The sequence below is a fragment of the Pan paniscus genome, chromosome 16 (genome assembly GCF_029289425.2).
Source record: "Pan paniscus chromosome 16, NHGRI_mPanPan1-v2.0_pri, whole genome shotgun sequence".
NCBI classification, from domain to species: Eukaryota; Metazoa; Chordata; class Mammalia; order Primates; family Hominidae; genus Pan; species Pan paniscus.
This window is the reverse complement of record NC_073265.2, coordinates 62,334,885-62,353,903: the sequence shown is the minus strand read 5'-3', so window position 1 is coordinate 62,353,903 and position 19,019 is coordinate 62,334,885. Positions and strand designations below refer to the sequence as shown.

Below are 19,019 nucleotides of genomic sequence, written 5' to 3'. Positions count from 1 at the left end.
AACAGTCATGAAACACCAAAAGGCTAGAGGGGCTATGATGAGCTACAAGTGGGAGGAAGTTATGAGTAAGCAGAAGTTATACAGTGAGAAAAGATATACAAAATTGATTATGAGGAACACCAGAAGGGGCAGGAACTGAGAAGACACACAAAAAGAAGAAAGACTGAAATAGGAGCTGAATTTACACTAAAATGGGGAGTATAAAGATCCAAGGACTCTTGCCTGCCATTGTCTCTAGAGCCACCATGTTAACACTTACCACCCAACCCATCCCTTGTATGAACTAGCCTGGATGGGTCTCTGATTTGCACAAGTGAAAAGACCTAACAATAAAAATATCCTATTGTTGGGGAGAAGGCTTGACAAAAGACACAGCGCTAATATTTTTTTGACCAAGAAGAATACCATTAGACAGTGAACATACTTTATTGCTTGATAAATTTTTAATAATGCATTCCCTAAAGAGTGGCTCTTCTGGCGCATTTTCTTCTTTTCACTCCTGTAAGAAACTGAGACTCCCTATGCTGACAGTAAAATGTCATACCGCATATTAACATTCCTCTTTTTTTTTTTTTGAGATGGAGTCTTGCTCTATCGCTCAGGCTGTGGCACAATCTCAGCTCACTGCACCCTCCACCTCCCGGGTTCAAGTAATTCTCCTTCCTCAGCCTCCAGAGTAGCTGGAGTTATAAGCGCCCGCCACCATGCCTGGCTAATTTTTGTATTTTTAGTAGAGATGGGGTTTCGCCATGTTGGCCAGGCTGGAACTCAGGTGATCCACCCGCTTCAACCTCCCAAAGTGCTGGGATTACAGGTATGAGCCACTGCGCCCGGCCAACATTCATTATTTTTAAAAATTCTAACAGAACAATGTTTACCCATTCATAAACATAAAACCATCAGTCCTGATAATGAGTTAATACCTGGAAGAACCTTCAATTCAGCTTCATCACTATACTTTGGTGGCCCACCACTTTCCACTACGCAGCGATAAAGCCCGCCATCTCCTTCAGTTGCATTGCTGATAACCAGCATTCCACTTGGAAGTTTGATAACTCTATCATCCAGAAGAAGGGGTTGTCTGTTCTGTTCCCACCTCACAAACGGGACCAAATCTGCATTAACTTCACAATTCAGAATTGCATTGTTCCCAGCATAAACTGAGGAAGGTTCTGGTTGGCTGGTAAATCTTGGAAGACCTGGACAATAAAGGAAGAGAAGAAATAAAATTTATTTAAATATTACTTTAAAATTTTGTCTTGGGAGCCAGGAGCAAGTCAGCTCACATGGCTACAACATATGGCAGAACCAGGGTTGAGAAGAAAGTCCATGGAAATTAGCTAAATACAGGGATACTGGGCAAATAAGTAAATGCATTAAGGATAACTGGAATCAGATTCCTCACAGTTAGAGAAGCAAGGTATAAACATTGAAAAGGAGATGGGTAGAATAAGTCCTATGGTACTGGTCTAGAATGGAGGTATCAGTGTAAACATCATGGTTTTATATAATCATAGATATAAAAATATGTATGATATCTATATAAATATAAAAGTATGTGTGAAACATGTACACATTTTGTCTAGTCTTTACATATTCATTGCTGTACATATATATATATAATGTGTATATATATATATACACACACACACACACACACCTATATATTTCCTAGCCCTGTCCACAGAGAAGGTCCAGCATCCATATTACTTCAGTAGCAATGGTACATATGGTGTCTCTACCTTTTCTAAATAATTTCTTGGAGAAATGGCCAATTCTAAGAGTGCAGAAGGAGAGAAAGCACAAGATGAACCTGGTACATCTTACAACGTAAAGTAAGAAAACTGTCCAAAGAACAATGTGGACATATCAAAAGGGCACAGAAGTCAGACTGAAGGGAGCTTCCTCTGATTAAATCTGGGATAATGGTATTAACATGCATTATAACCCACTGAATAAGACAAGAATCTGTCGGTTCATGCAAATATAAACAAGTAAGTGGAAGAAAAGGAAAAGCTTTACCTTATAGAAATGATGGAACTAGAAAAATCACCATTTGATAGTAATAACTGATTCACGTATGAATCCTCAATGGATACCAAAACTAGTAAACAAAAATGTCATGAGGAACAGTATATTTACAGAGTATCAAAGTATCTCTTCCCAAAATACTCATTATTAACTAACAAAAGTACCAAGCTTTACAATGGAGAAACACTGCACAGACCATCTTAAGTAGTAAAAGTTAACATCACCAGCAACAGAACAAAATATCACATGCTTCTTGGCATGATGCACTGAGAACACAGCATTACTTCTGTGGTATTTCTCCCAAAAATGAGGAATCTGAATCTATTCAGGGAGAAATCAAACAAACCCAAAATGAGGCAAGGAAAAACCAAGTTATATCTAAAGAGTTTAAAAAGACACAGCCACTGAGTGAAATATGTAATCTTGGGCCAGAAAGAAGAGTATGTGTGGGAGGAGGACAGGGGGGTACTCTGCTTTTGGTTTTTACTATAAAGAACATTATTGAGATAATCAGTGAAATCTAAATTAAACAGTAGTATTGTATTAAGGTTAATTTCCTAATTTTGATGGACATCTGTGGTTATCTAGGAGAATGTCCTTGTTTCAAAGAAATATACACGTAGGTATTTAGGTGGCAGTTACAGGAAAACCTGTCTGCAATTTACTCTTACTGGCTCAGAAAAAATATGTCTTTGGATGTATGCATATTTGGGGAGTTAAGGCAGATACGGTAAGATGTTAACAATCAGGTAATCTAGGTGAAGGTATATGAGATTTCTTGGTTCTATTCTTGCACCTACTCCCTACGTTTAAAATGATCTCAAAATAAAATGTGAACCAAAAATGTCGTCATAAATATAGATGCCACAGGATGTAGCAGCTAAGAGCATCAGTTTAAGTCACATATCTGAATCTGAATCCCAAAACCACCACTTCATGGGTGTGTTGAAGTTGGCAAGTTATTTAACAACTCCCTAAGACTCAGTTTCTTCACAAGTAAAATGAGAATAACAGGCCTCACAGGATTGTTAAAAAAAAAAAGTATTTAAAATAAATAATTTATATATAGTATATTGCATAAACACTTAACTAGCTATTATAATATCTAAAAAGTGACTGCTATGCTCAGAATAAAACAATATGTTTCTTTAAGGAAGAGCAAACAAATCATGAGAAATGATTACAGGTTTTCTAGTTTTATGATGGTGAATTAGTCCAAACATAAATCACACAGGTTTTACAGCCCTGCAATAAACTTTTTTTCTTATTATTTTTTTTATTTCAAGGGGATTTTTGAAGGAAAAAAATAAAGATAAAATTATCTAAAAAATCTGCTTTTTTACCTTGAGCTCCCAAGATTTGACCAAAAATCTACTTTTAAGAAACCAGAATATCAGAAGATAAGAATTAACAAAGATAAACACAGAATTTGATCAAGTTGGGGAAAGGAGGAAATCTTAATCAATAAAACCAAAATATGGTTCTATTTTAATTTAATTAATTAATTAATTATTTTTTTTTAATGAGACAGAGTCTCACTCTGTCACCCATGCTGGAGTGCAGTGGCACAATCTTGGCTCACTGCAACCTCTGCCTCCAGGGTTCAAACAATTCTCCTGCCTCAGCCTCCCAAGTAGCTGGGATTACAGGCAGGCACCACCATACTGGCTAATTTTTGTATTTTTAGTAGAGATGGGGTTTCACCATGTTGGTCGGGCTGGTCTCAAACTCCTGACCTCAGGTGATCCCCCCGTCTTGGCCTCCTATAGTGCTGGGATTATAGGCGTAAGCCACTGCGCCCAGCTCAGTTGTATTTTTAAAGAGTCAAAAAATTCTTCCTCCTGAGGTCTCATGAAAATTAATAATTTTTAAAATGTAAGCTCACAAAAACATATGGAGAATTGGCAGACAAGAGATTTCAAAAAATTTCTGAGTAGGGAAAGCAGATGGAGGACTAGTAACTGACATAACAAGGCAGGGAACGCTGCAGTTTCCTGCGCTCCCAAGAAGGAAGCCAGTTGTCCTGCTGCCTCTGGAGAACTGCAGGAGAAAAAGGAGAGTGGGAGTAAGACCCGGAGTTGACAAGAAGATATTAACAATGTCTGTATTTAGAACACCCTATTACCCCACCTCTGGGCACAAAATACTCACAGCCAGCATACTGCCCAGGCAGAAAAACAGAAATTTTGGTTGTGGAGAAATGAGACAGCTCAGAGAAAAAGACCTCTCATACTTAATTCTATGAGCTACCTATTTAATGTTCTTTCAAAAACTTCCCTTCTTGCTTGACTTGGCTACAATCAGTTTCTACTGCTTGCCAACCAAAAAACTCTAAGAGTCTTTTAGAACGGCAATTTGGCAGAATTTTTTTAAGTTTTATTGAGATGTAATTTATATACCATAAAGTTCACTATCTAAAGTACATAATTTAATATTTTTTAGTATATGAACAAAGTTGTGTAATCATCACCATAATCTAATTTCAGAACCTTTTCATCATTCCGGGAAGAAATCTTGTACTCACTTGCAGTCACTCCGCATAACCCATAACTACCCGAGGACACCTACGAGTGGAATTGCTGGGTCATATGGTAACACTATGGTTAACATTTTGAGGAACTGACAAACTAGTACCTTTTAATTGCACACACACACACACACACACACACACACACACACACACACACAGTGTATCCTATGATCCAGCAATCCCAATTCCAGTAATCTGTTCTACAGAAATAAAGATTTGCAGAAGGCAGTTCACTATAGTATTGCCTATAACATCCAACAATTTTAATCCATTTAATTGTTCATCAATAAAGAAATCTTTAAATAAATCACAGTATGTATATCTAGACAATGTATACCATGCAACTATTTAAAAGAACTTTTATTTAATCCCTTAGCTTGGGCACTATTTACTCCTGATACCTAGGGCCAAGAGTGGGTTAAATAACTTTCCTACAGAACCCTGTATGCAGTCATCACAGAATGTATCACCTTCTACGGTGCTGCTTGCTTAGATACTGGGTCAAAAAAATGCTTCCTGAAGGTATCAAAGAGGAAGAATGGACAAACTTAGCAGAGGAGAAGAAAGTGAGGAAAAGGTGGAGGATAAAATTAACAGGCAGTGGGGATGCCATGAGCAAAGGCTGGAAGGCAGAGAATAAATGAAAGGAAACAAAACAGTACTGCCAGTGCTTAAAACTGTGGTGAGGGTGATGGTGGATGTAGGGGACGGGGGTGGGGACAGAGGCAGGGTGAAATGTTAAGAAATAAGGTTGGAGAAGTGGAGGACAGCTCATAAAAGGAATCAACAGGCCTGTTATTTAAGAGTTAGATGTTACCTTGATGGTGTTACTGGAGGATCACTGAAGGGTGAGAAAGAGTACTCTAGACAGGGTGGAGACTGGACTGGAGGAGGGGAAGAATAAGGTAGCAGGCAGATGCTTATAAGGCTGTGGTGAGGGAAGACTGGGAGTAGCCTCGGGAAGGAGAAAGTGGATTAAGTACAGAGAAATTAGTAAGCAGAATTCACTGGATTTGATGATAGTATATGGGGGGACAGCCGAGAGGAAGGAGCCCATGAATAAAGCCCAGATAAGAGATATTTAAGAACTTAAATTATAAACAGACACTGACCTAAGTGACGTTGTAGAGGCAGTCATTATACTAATTTATTTATGAAACATGTTGGAGAAAGCCTGGCAAATAGATTATTTTTTAAGGGAGAGAGAAGAAAGAAAAGAAAAGGAAGAAAAATAAAAAGAGGAAAGAAGGAAGCAAGGAAGGGAGGGTAGAAGGGAAGGAGGGAGAGAAGGAAGGAAAGAAAAGGGAAATTGGCAAAAGGACCCATTTTTTTCTTCTTTTATTTTTCCATCCTCAATCTATGACTATGGAATAATTACAGAAACTTTGTCACACCCAAATTCAACTTTGAGTATTTGTCCCCAAAGAGGGAAAAAACCAGCCATTATGCTCTGAATGTATAAGCAAACATACTCTGGAGTGAGCATGAGATGGGAAACCATAATCCTGGAGTAGGAATGAGATGGGAGACTACTGTCTCTGAGGTTCTGTCTCACACGTGGGCGTTTCACCAAGGTGAGAGTAAATACAGGACTTAAAGATAACATTTTTGTATAACATGACCCTTCACAAAAACTATTTCATCTGGTACTCAAGTAAAGAAACACTATCTCAGGAACGCTAGTATCTACTACAAAACAGACATGACTTACTTAGAAACCACATCTTACTCTTCAAGATCCCTACTTTTTCTTACACTTTCCATCATTCTTCAAATAAGGATACTCTGAAAAGGAGGGAAAGTTCCTCTCTTTATAACTTTCTGCTCTCCACCTTAATATACACTCTGTAGATTTTAAAACAATTAATCCAATTGAATGTCATTTCCTTGGTTAAGGCATCAAGGAACCAGGATTCTGACTTTACTGCAAGTTTTACAAAACCATACTAAATGGTTATGCTGGGTAAGATAGAAGTTGGCCGTCAAAGTGATTTAATTTTCCTATACCACTTCCTCTGCCACTTCCAAGTTTAAAAGGAGAAAAGAACTGCTCAGTACTTCTGATAGCAATATTAAGCCATCAGACAAGTGGAAACACGCTACAGTTTATTCTCTACGGCACTGAGCAAGCCCTACAGCAAGGTCCCATACACAGAGTATATGCACAATTGATATCTGTTAAATGAGTATATTTGTTGCTACTAATTAAAAGAAAACTCCAAGACAACAGTGCTTTTATCAAGATGTATGTTATAAATATTTGAAAATGCAAAAAAAAAAATCACTTAAAACTTACCTGCTACTATGAGCTTCGCTGTTCTACTGATAATAGTTCCAAGACTCTCAACAGTGGCCACACACTGATAATAACCTTCATCAGGTTTATTGTGTTTGGAATGCACCACATTGCTGATAAATAAAGATCCATCCGGGAGAAGCTGGCGTCGATCATCTGATACTAAGTTTAAAAAAGTTCCATCTTTTTTCCATTCAATTTTTGGAGAAGGCTCAGAATATGCTGAACAGTTTAATATAACAGAAGAGCCTCTAACTGAGAGTGTATCCACCGGCTCCACCAGAAAATAAAATGGAGTGAACGTTCGAATGCTGGCTCCTACAAAAATAAAGAAAAAGAACAAAGTTAAGCAAATCTCTCTTCTATTATTTGTCAGAAAATATATTACTAACAAGTCCAAAAATTATTAACTGTTGTTCTTTGAATGTGACACATAAATATAGTCATCTCACTACAAATGTCTAATAAATAAGATTTACTTTCAAGTAGGAAACCAAACTTTGAGCCATTCAGAAGAACATTAGGGGAAAAAAAAAAAAACCTTCTACCTGAGATAAACAAGCCTTGTTAAATGACATGAGTATCTAATAAAAGTTTTATTTCAAACCCTAGAATCAGATTTATAAATACTTTAAGTTACTGCATTCAAAGTGAAATTCTCTGTTGAACATAAAAGAGGCAGAAAATTAAAATGATTCTTAAGAGGTATCTTTTTATGTTTATCAGTTATTTGTATTTTTTTCATAAATTTACTGTACACACACTTTGTCCATTTTCTAGAGAATTTATTCATCCAACTGACTTAAAAAGCAATCTGCTATCATATTTTACAAATATTCTTTTTTCCATTTGACTTTATAATATTTGTTATAAGAATAAATTTTAAGCTACATAAAACTAAACGTTATACTTAGGTCTTTTTTATCCCAAGATCATAAAAAATTTCAGCCTTGCTTTGTTCTATTACTCTTGTGATTTTCTACATTTAATCTTCATCTAGAATTCATTTTAGTGTAAAGAGCATGGAAGGAATTAGCTTACTTTCTCTAAGTCCCTGTCAGTTCTTTGAACATGGGAAGAACAAAATTTAAAGAAAAATATTTGTTATAAACCTTATACTCCCGGCCTGTTGGAAAGCTTTCCAACTTAAAGCTTTATCACTTTTCTTCAAGAAAACTTCTCACCAATTCCCTTGTAAACAACTCAAGTTGTCATCAGCTTTCTTCATGTGAAATATCAGAGAAACCCAATCCAGCAAATGAAACTAAGACTGTTTTTCGAATATATCTACACACCTCTTTATAATTTATTTGCATTATGAATTTAAGGATGACATAAATTCTATATTATATAATGAACAAACACCTCTAAAGAAATATAAAACACACTGGCAGAGGGAAGGAAATAACATTCAATTGTTTTAAAAGTTTTCCAATACTTCAATGATAAACAAATTCCAATTCTAATCAGACTAATTACACTTTCCCAAACACCACAAGCAAGTATTAGAAAAGAGGTGGCTGGGCACGGTGGCTCACGCCTGTAATCCCAGCACTTTGGGAGGCCAAGGTGGGTGGATCATGAGGTCAGCAGTTCGAGACCAGCCTGGCCAACATGGTGAAACCCCATCTCTACTAAAAATACAAAAATTAGCCGGGCATGGTGGCACATGCCTGTAGTCCCAGCTAGTCAGGAGGCTGAGGCGGGAAAATCACTTGAACCTGGGAGGTGGAGGTTGCAGTGAGCCGAGATTACACCATTGCACTGCAGCCTGGCAACAGCGAGACTCCGTCTCAAAAAAAAAAAAAAAAAAAAGTGTTTCAGGTCTCTGTGCCCATTTAATGACCATGAAATTTATTTTTCAAGTCTTAAAATTCCTGAAAATAAGCTTAGAAATTTTTAAAAAGTAACCTGCAATTAGTTTCTTATTACTATCAAAATGTTTATGTTGCATTAGTTTACTGGAATCATAGTAGAATAAACACATAAACAAAAAGTATAAAAAGATAGCTAAACTAAGAGAAATTACCTTTATATCTTTACTATGTAACTATTAAATCTCTATTATACCCCTCAAACTTAACTCAGAAACTTAAAAGATAAATGTGTTAAATTGGTGGCTAAAATATACAAATTAAAAATCTGAAATATTGTATTACTGATAATAAAATACATTCTATTTCAAAATTACAACACAATTTTTGCCATTTGAAAAAATACCCCCAAAATTACAATTTAAATGTTTTGCAGTTTAACACTGTCTTGCTTTTTATTTCATTTTTAAAATTGAGCCAGGTTGAACAACAAAAAAAAAGTATATGTGTTTGAAAAAGTAAGAGCGAATTACACTCAAAGGAAAGCTTACAAATGCCTTTCAAAATCAAGGCACTTCAAAGTTTTTACAAAAAGTTACTTAAATATTTCTGTATATCATTTTGTATTTTGTTCTCTCAGTAGGAGGGCAGTGACCTAAGATATCCTCTCTTCACTTAAAACCCCTCAAAGGCTTGCCGTTGCCTTTTACAAAGAAACCTGAAGAAACTCCTTTAGTCGACTGCCACGTCAGTCACCACCTGATCTAGCTTCTGCCTATTTCCAGCTCCCTTGCATTGCTCTCCCAGTCAGTTCCCCACCGCTCCCGCCTCTTCACACAAGCTATTCCCACCACCACTCCTTTTCAGTCAGTTCTCAGTCTTCCTTCAAGCTCAGCTTAAATATCATTTGCTCAGAAATGCTATCTGTCCCAGGTGCCCAGGCAATGTTAGTTTTGCCTGTTCTAAGCAAGCATGGTGTACGCGCTACCTACAGAGCACTCCAAATGTTCTTAATCTTTGAATATTTGTAATAACTTTAAGTTAAAGTAGAGAGGTTCCCAAACTTGCTTGGCTCCTGGTACCCTTATTTTCTCTATAATTTCTTTCAAGAATTCCATAGGTCAAAAGAGATAGCTAACCATTCTATTTCTTTTAACAGTTAGGTTCAAACAAAATGAGTATCTATGTCCCAACAAATTAACACCTTTTTGAAAAAAATAATACATGCAAACTGAAAAAAATATACATATATTTCATTTTAAAATAACCACAATTAGTTACTACGGGATGTTTTCACCTATAGGGCCCTGTACAACTTCTAAAACTTACATGCTGTGCAACTAAGTACTGCCACCCACATTTCCTGTTCCACACTGATTTTTGCATAGTACTTGCTTTTTAAAACAGTAGCCACTAAAAGCTCAACTTCACAAAGATATCACAGGTACAAAATGAAGATGGCACAATCAGATGTTGAAACTGTGAACTACCTTGAGCTAGAAGTTCGCATAGTGTCCAACAGATGTGGCCAAGTTTCCCTAGAAGTTTGAAATGACCCTGGGAGTTCTCTGAGGTTCCTTTGGGTATCCTCAGGGTATAGTTTGGGAACTGCAGGCTTATGATCTATCTTTGTACAGTTTTCATTTGCTATATTCCCAGTACCCACCTAGCATGGTGGATGGTACCAATCTTTAGATTACATAACCAGATAACTTCTAAAAACTTCCAATGGTTAAAGTATTAAGAGACTGCAGGTTCCATTCTAATAATGGCCACTTAGTATCACTCCCTTCCACACTAAGACTTAATAACAAACAGTTTTTGTAAATTCTGATGAGTGTTTACAAAACTATATGGAAGAGCAAAAAAAAAAAGCCAGTAAGAGCCAAAGTAATTCTGCAAAGCAAAGTAAAGGGACTCCACTTGTTAGTTACGAGTATGTATAAAGCTATAGTAACTAAGCCACTGTGGCTCTGGAGCAGAGGATAAAGACACATAACAGGCTATAAAGCCCCCAAACAGAGCTATATATATTTGGAAACTTAATATGTAGTAGAGATGACATTTTAAATCGATTGAGGAAAAGGATGAACTAACTACTCAATAAATGTTACTAGAACAACTGGTTATCCACATGGGAAAAAAATGAGATGCCTACTCACACCATGTAATAACAGTAAAAGCACATGTTTCTATGTACCAGATAATGTTCGAAATATTTTCTACGTAATAACCACTCATTTAAGCTTCACTATCATCTTACAAAACAGGTACAAGAATCAGCCCCATTTTAGAGAGGAAAACAAAGAACATATAAATGTTAAGGACCTTGTCAAAGGTCGAACAGGTAGTAAATCACAGAACCAGGGTCTGTGATCTTATACTACATTATTGTTAGCTATTTGTTCATTATCTGTGATCTTATACTACATTATACTACAATGCCACTCAATACAGATATAAAAATGTATTCCAGGCCTACAAAAAATGCAAGTGATAAAAACCTTAGAAGAAATTTTAGGAAAATACAAGGATAATCCTGGAGTTAGGCAACCTTTTAAATCAAAATAGGAAACTAAAAGCTAGAAAAGAAGACGCATGTTTTACTTTATTGCATTAAAAAAAAAAAACTTTTTATGGCAAAATACCATAACAAAGCAAAAGACAATGGATTGGGGGGCAAATTGTGTCACATATAACAGGTAAAGAATTTAAAAGGTTAAGCTGCTCAATACAAAAATGGGTGAAGCTATGTTCCAACAAAACTTTATTTATACAAATAGGTGGCTGGATGGATTTGATCCATTTATTGCAGTTTGCTGATCCTTGCCTTAGAATATTATCCAGCAAAAAAAATGAGTGGGCTACATTTCAGTTGATGTAGAATCAGTTCTGTGAAAAATGAATAATGCAGATGAGTGTAAATTATATAATTTCATATGTATACGATTATATGGGCATTGAGAAAGGTAGGAAAAATGTACACCAGGTTGTTACTACTGGTTACTGGGAGAGGAAAGATAGGAGAAAGGGAGTAGAAGAAAGATAAAAATCCCCAAGCAGATAAAATAGTTCCATGACAAAAATCATCTTGTATGTATAATCCACTTATAAATACTACATTGGCTGGGTGCTGTGGCTCACCCTTGTAATCCCAGCACTGTGGGGAGCCAAGGCAGGCGGATTGCTTGAGCCCAGGAGTTCAAGACCAGTCTGGGCAACATGTCTAAACCCCATCTCTACCAAAAAAACAAAACAAAACAAGACAAAAATTAGCCAGGAGTGGTGACCTGTACCAGTAGTCCCAGCTACTCGGGAGGCTGAGGTGGGAGGATCACCGGAGCACAGGAGGAAGAGGATGCAGTGAGCCAAGATTACACCACTACACTCCAGTCTGGGTGACTGAGGGAGACCTAGTCTGGGTGACTGAAGGAAACCTTGTCTCTAAATAAATAAATATTATACCTTCATATGTGGCAGGTGTGATGTATGTTCACACTTGTGTAAATAGCTAAAGAAAAACATTTTTTAAATGGTTGCCAAAATAAGGATTATCTCAAGGATTTCACTTAATTTTTTCTTTCACCTTTGGTATTGTCTAAATATTTTACATAAAAATAGTATTACTTAAGCAGAAATATAGCTATCTTCATTCATAAATTCATACACACATATAGTCTGCACAGGAGAGGAACATTATGGAAAGTCTGGGGTACATTTGTATGCTGAGATTAAAAGAGTGTCAAGATACATAAATAATAAAAAATGTACGTTCAAAATATGTAGAGTATGACTCTTCTGATATTAAAATATGTACACATGTACAGACACTTGTGTGCCCATATTTAAATGCAAATACAAAGGGAAAAGACTAGAATAACAAACACTGAACAGTTAACATTGTTTTCTCCCTGGGGAGAGTAGTGGGTTTGAGCTGCCAAAAGAGAGCAGAGAGCGTACAGGGAGAACACTTTTTACTCCATGTATTTCTGTTCTGCTACTTTTATATATATATATATATATATATATATATATATATATGAACAATTGCATACACATTCTTCTTATCTTTTTTTTCAGTAACAAAAATTTTGTTGGTGGTGGTGGAGAACAATCCTTCGCTGGGAACAGGAGATTATTTTCTAAAAGATCTATCATCATTTTCTTTACCCACTTTTTGTTACAATAAAAGGGTTATCAAACACTAACTCCTTAGCTGACTTTGTATAAAAACTGGCTTATACTTCTCCCCAGGGACCTGACTCCCAGCCATTTATATTTGCTTAATTTTGGTTTAGTATGGCCAGAGTCACTGGATTCCATTTTGAAATAGGTTTAATGATCCTATCTAATATCTTCTACATTCCCAAGTCTCTTCAAATTTCTCACGTCTTAATGGAATAGCTCTCACTTCTTGATAGACTATTCCTCACATTCTGATAGAATACTTCACACTTCTTGATAGAATTCCATCTTACAGAAAGAAAATATCCACAGGGAACTTCTTTCTGTTGTAACTCCCAACAACATCAACAAATCATATCCCTCAGTGCATGTCTTAATTGTGTGTGACCAGTAATAATCCTAAACTTTATTGTACCCAGAGTAAAACATTAACATATGGTATTTGAATACTTGCAGAAATAAAATGAAACCTGTCTTATTGCCAAAAGAGGTTCAAAGTTTAGTAGTAGCAGAAACGCAGGGCAGAAGGATAAGTAGCATTTTTATATACCTACAAATGCAAGCATTCTGTATAATGTTCATTGTAAGAAAAGTATCACTTTATTATAATAAGCTAAGACACTACTGTCAAAGGACTTCCTTTTTTTTTTTTTTTTTACTACTTGTTAATGTTTCTTTCAACCATCCCATCCCTTCTCGTCAGTCTCCAAATCCTACATTTCATCCATCCTGATTCTTTAGTGTCCACTATCACTATGCGGTTCAGACTATCTTGCTTCAAGTTCTCAACTACCTTAGAAAATTAGAAAATTAAAATAATTTAACATTCAAAGATCTCAACAACATTCATGTTATTAACTAAGAGCAGGCAACACTTAAGAGTTAACAAACATTTTCCACCCTGCTTTGCTACGTAACAGTTAGTGCTCCTGGTTCCAGAGTTCAGTCTCTCTCTGCCCTGCACAGCTGATTTCTCCAAAGACTGATCTACCTCAGACACATCATCTTCCCTATATTTCAACTTTACAGAACCCCTCTCCTGGGGAAAACATGCAATTAATTGTTAATATTATACAGATCATTTTAATTGTCTGATAAACATACATGCTTTTAAAACTTCATGGCATACAAGTATACCATAAAAACACTGGATGTCAATGTCTAATCAAAGCTAGATCTAAAATTCTTGTTCAGGATCATAATGTCCTATAGGGAAATTCTAGGGTGATTCAATTTCTATAGGGTAATGTACCTTGATACACTGTTCTAATTTACAGCCACTACCTTCCCAACCACTCCCCCAAATAAAAAAAAAAAATCTAAATTCCTTTATTCCACAAAAATTTATAAGAGTGCTTTCATTTTCTTCAATTTTCAGCCTTGTTCTTCTCCCCCCCATCTTCCTCCCTGCAAAAAGACACTAAAAAAAGCTATGGGACAGTAAAGTCACGCAGACATATTTTTGAATCCTAGCCCTTGTGTGCTAGTTGCTTAATTTCTCTCTGTATCTAAAATTTCCTCCCCCATCAAACAGGAAAAATTATGCCTCCTTTCAAGGAAATTTCTGTGAAGATGAGAGAGAATTTGTATAAAATTCCTCACTGCTTGGCAGATAACACATCCTCAATAAATAGTTAACTATTCACAGTTCAAAAACCTATAATATCTCCCCCAAAATCGCTAACAATCTAGGACCTTAGTTTTCACAATCACATTTTAGAAATTGTTATGTATAAAATAATATGGACTGTATTTTTACGCATATTTTGACAACTGTTACGTGTAAAATAATATTAAGTGATCTTAAAACCAAGTTTGATAATCTTTCTTCCCTAATCTTTCAAGAACTCCCCAGTACAGCTAAAATAAAACCCAAATTCATTACCATGGCCTGCCTACAGGAGCTGGTTCCTGCCTCTCTCCAACCTAATCTCCTATCACACTTCCTCTCACTTCTCTCAATGGGCTGTGAATAAGCCACATTATTCAGTCTCTTGAACAAGCCATGTCCTTTCTCACGCTGGGGCCTCCGCATGTGCTATCCCCTCTGCCTGGAACACTTGCCCTGCACCCACTCTCTGTCGCATGGCTAGCTTCTTCCTTCATGTTTTAACCAAACTGTCCCTTCTACAGAGGCCTTTTCTAACAACTATTTCTGAAGAGATCCTAGTCCTCTAACCTTCTACGCTATGTGTAATCTTCACAGCAATTACCTGTTTGCTTTTTCCTCTTTTCTAAGGTCTATCTTCCCATGAGCAGGCTAGACTATTAGAGAGTATTAAAATGACCCCTGTCTTGCCATGGCTATTTGCACCTTGGTTTTTGTTTGTTGTTTTGTTTTATCCTTTTTCAGTGTCCTATAGGTAGGAAAGGTAGGAAAGGTGCCTGGGCCAAGATGGAATTAAGTATTAGTGATACTTAATGACTGTGGATAACATCAAATCTCCATTGCTTTTTCTAAGATCAGCCTTAGTCTCCAAAATTTGATCTCAAGATGACTTGAAGTCTGTCCTTTGTAAAAATGTTTTATGTAACTTCTTAAAGTACCATAAATAACTAAAGTTAATATTTTATATAATTTCTTCATGATGTGCAAGAAGACAAGGGGCAATGTGATAACCTGCAAACAGTACCATTAATGTTCTAACCAGTTACTTGGAAATTCTCCAAAACAATTCTCAGGAAAAGTCCATTAATAATAAACAATCTTAGCAATATTTAGCTCATATTTAGCTATACTTTAGCTCAAAAGTGGGGGAAATCTGAACTGGTCATTTTTCATTCTGCTAGATGAGAAAAATATAAGAATGGTTTCACATTAATTACAGAACGTTCATGAAAGCTTTCGGGTTTTGTTGTTGTTGTTTGTCTTTTTGGTACAGACCGGGCCTCACTATGTTGCCCAGGCTGGTCTCAAACTCCTGGTTTCAAGTCATCCTCCCGCCTTAGCCTCCCAAAGTGCTGGGAATGCAGGCATGAGCCACTGCACTCAGCCTAGAAATATCTTATAAGCCACTTTTTAATACTGGTGGCCAGAAGATTCTCCTAAGAGTAAGACCCAATACTGATGCACATTCACCCAATACAGTTGCAAAGTCTTTTAAATTTCTGAAATGAGTATTTTTCAGTTCCACTTTTGCTATACTGAAGAAAATATGGCTGCAATAATATAATGTAAAAATTAACTTGGAGGTACAATTCAATCCCCTGAATGATGGCATTGTTTTACACTGTAATATTCAACTACCACCATTTCATTTTAGCAACATCACCGTCTTTAGGAATGCTGATTCAGTGAATGCTTACAAAGGCTTCAACTAACTGATACTTCTTTGTTTAATGATGTTTTATTTTTCTATGATGGGCAATGATACTAGTATTCTAGGTACCAAATGTTATATCACAGTAAACCGTCAAGTTATTTTTAAACAGGACATCTCCTTTGCAAAACTTCATTAAATACTCCCTTCTCTATCTTCTGCAGTTATTATGACCTAATATAAGACTGGATAATCAACAAATCTGGAAGCCATCCTAAATAACTCTGAACTAGAAACAACTACACTTCATCAATCTTCGAGATCACCTTAATTTTGTATGTGAATCTGTTTTACCTTACTGCTACAATTACATAGGTGGGAGAGATGTATTTGTATTACAAAGAAAAAGCAACCCAATATATTGTAGCTCTCAATCTTTTGTGGGTTTAAAAAATCATAATGATAAATCTCTTATTTACTCATTGCCATTTGCAGAGGTGCTGGGTTTTCCCATTCATTTCAATAAATTATGGTAACAAGGGGAGAGAATGCTTGAAATTAAAAGTCTCCTAAAAAATCTATTTCATCTTATTGGTTTAGAAAGTCACTACAGAAGAGTTTGTAAAGCAAGGGACTGAGGGTAAAACCAGCAAGATATAAAACAGAAGTCAAGGGATCCAATATCTAGTCCTAACTTCCCTAACAAAATACAAGGACACTTCTAAGACAGAATGGGAATTATTGGACGAAGTCTAAAGGCATAATGATAAGAGTTAACATTTACTAAGCATTTACTATGTGCCAGAGATGGATTCAGTGCTTTTCCTACATTAATTATTTCAATTCCCCATCCCTAGTAGTAAGAACTATTATTATCCCCATTTTACAATGGGAAAACTACACCACAAAGAGAATAAAGAATTTGCCCAAAGTCATGATGCTAGCTGGTGAAGAAGGCAAGATCTGAATCAAGTTAGTCTGGTTCCTTTGTGCCCAAGATTGTAACCACCATATCTGCACTATCCAATAGGGACAGTGATGTGTGACATGTGGTTATTGGTAACTTAATATAGCTCATCTAAATTAAGATTTTAAGTAATATAAAATACACACCAGATTTAGAAGACTTATTGCACACACACAGAATGTAGAATATTCATCAATAATTTTTATACTAATTACATGTTAAAATATTTTGGATATATTCATGTAAATAAAATATATTATTAAAATTAGTTCTACCTGTTTTTTTACTTTTCTAATGTGCTATCTAGAAGATTTCAAATTATGTATTTGGCTTGTACTATATTTCCATTGTACAGCACTGCACTGGCCTATGTTACCCTTCATTAATGTGTTTTAAAATAATCAAGTTCTCTAATAAAAAAATTGTATTATTTCTGGAAAAGGTAAAAGATTAATACGAATCATGACAATAATTGTGAGGAATCAAAGCAAAGCTCTTTCCCAGCTGTCTAATACAACTGGTCTGACATCTAAACAGTAAAAATGGAAGGATTTTTAAGTGACTACCAGTACCTTGTCTTTAGTGCCTAATCAGAAATGTCTATTTAGAAAGGAAACTTTTTAGAAACTTTTCATTAAAAGTTCAGTAATAACTGATTCATTACTGATGAATGCTCAAACCACTGGAAAAAAGAAGTCACACAATTTGAGTGTCATCCACAAGTCATTAATTACAAAGGGGGAAATGTACCTTCACAATGGACAGACTTGGCAGATACCATCTTAACTAAATGATCAAATTCATTATTAACAGTAGTGGGACAACCTGGCTTCATAAACATCCTGATGAGATGCAATAAGCAGCATGTAGTATTCTTGCCAAAAGTGTCTAACCTAAATCTAAGCATGAAAAAATAATTACACAAATCCAAAATGTGAGACATTCTACAAGACAACTACCCTGGACTCTTCAAGTAAAATAAAGTGAATGTCATAAAAAACAAAGGCAATAAGAAGACTGTCCTACATGAACTAATGAGACTAATGAGAAACAAGCAAATGCAATGAGTGAAACCTTACTGGATCCCGGGCAACAAAAAACATTTGGAGAATATCCAGATGACTTTAAATGCTGAATATATTAGACAGCATTACTGAGTTAATTTTAATTTTCTTAGATGTGATTAATGATATTGTTATTTAGGAAAATGTCCTTATTCCTAGATACTTTTACAATATTAAGACATCAAGAGAAAACACTGCACTGGGTTGTCGTCTAAGCAATTACAATAAACCAGAAACTACACAACACGCAGCAGGCACTCTTAGGCATATAGACTCAAGAAATCCAATGCCCTGCCCAGAAAAGTAATCATTCGCAGAAAAGTAATTCCCCTGGCCCAACTGAAACAGTGGACATTTGTTTGGTTCTTTATCTTTTCTGTTTATCCTTTAAGCAACCCCATATCATCCTAACAAATGCCCTTTGTACTTAAGTTAGTTAATGTTTCTGATGCTTATAATGAAAACACTTCACTGATACTGAGTAGATAAGATTTTTCAAGAAATTTAATAAAATATTTTCATATAGAGTTCAAAATTAATAAAGTGACCACATTTTTCAAGAGGTGCTCTAAATATTCTGCCTATGATACAGTTTGGGTCTGTGTCCCCACCCAAATCTCATGTTGAATTATAATCTCCAGTGTTGGAGGTGAGGCCTGGTGGCAGGTGACTGGATCATGGGGCGCATTTCCCCTTGCTGTTCTGGTGATACATGAGACCTGGTTGTTTAAAAGTGTGTGGCACCTTCCCCTCCACTCTCTCTCCTACTTCTCCATGTGAAGATGTGCCCTGCTCCACCTTCACCTTCCACCATTATTGTAAGTTTTGTGAGGCCTCCCCAGCCATGCTTCCTTTACAGCCTGCAGGACTGT

General features: G+C 36.1%; 1 protein-coding gene across 17 annotated transcripts in view; it reads right to left on the bottom strand.

Annotated features, from left to right (window-relative positions):
- NEO1 (neogenin 1) overlaps nt 1–19,019 on the bottom strand; it is a 253,000-nt gene that overhangs the window by 180,896 nt on the left and 53,085 nt on the right. For all 17 annotated transcript variants that reach the window (XR_008954864.2, XM_034939097.3, XM_063596779.1 and 14 more), the window contains exons 3-4: nt 6,858–7,175; nt 924–1,199 (exon numbers count right to left, since the gene is read on the bottom strand). Coding sequence is in view for 16 of the 17 variants with exons in the window: in XM_034939097.3 (XP_034794988.1) it covers nt 924–1,199; nt 6,858–7,175 (594 nt within the window). In the remaining variant the exon portion in view is untranslated. The remainder of the gene's footprint in view (nt 1–923; nt 1,200–6,857; nt 7,176–19,019) is intronic.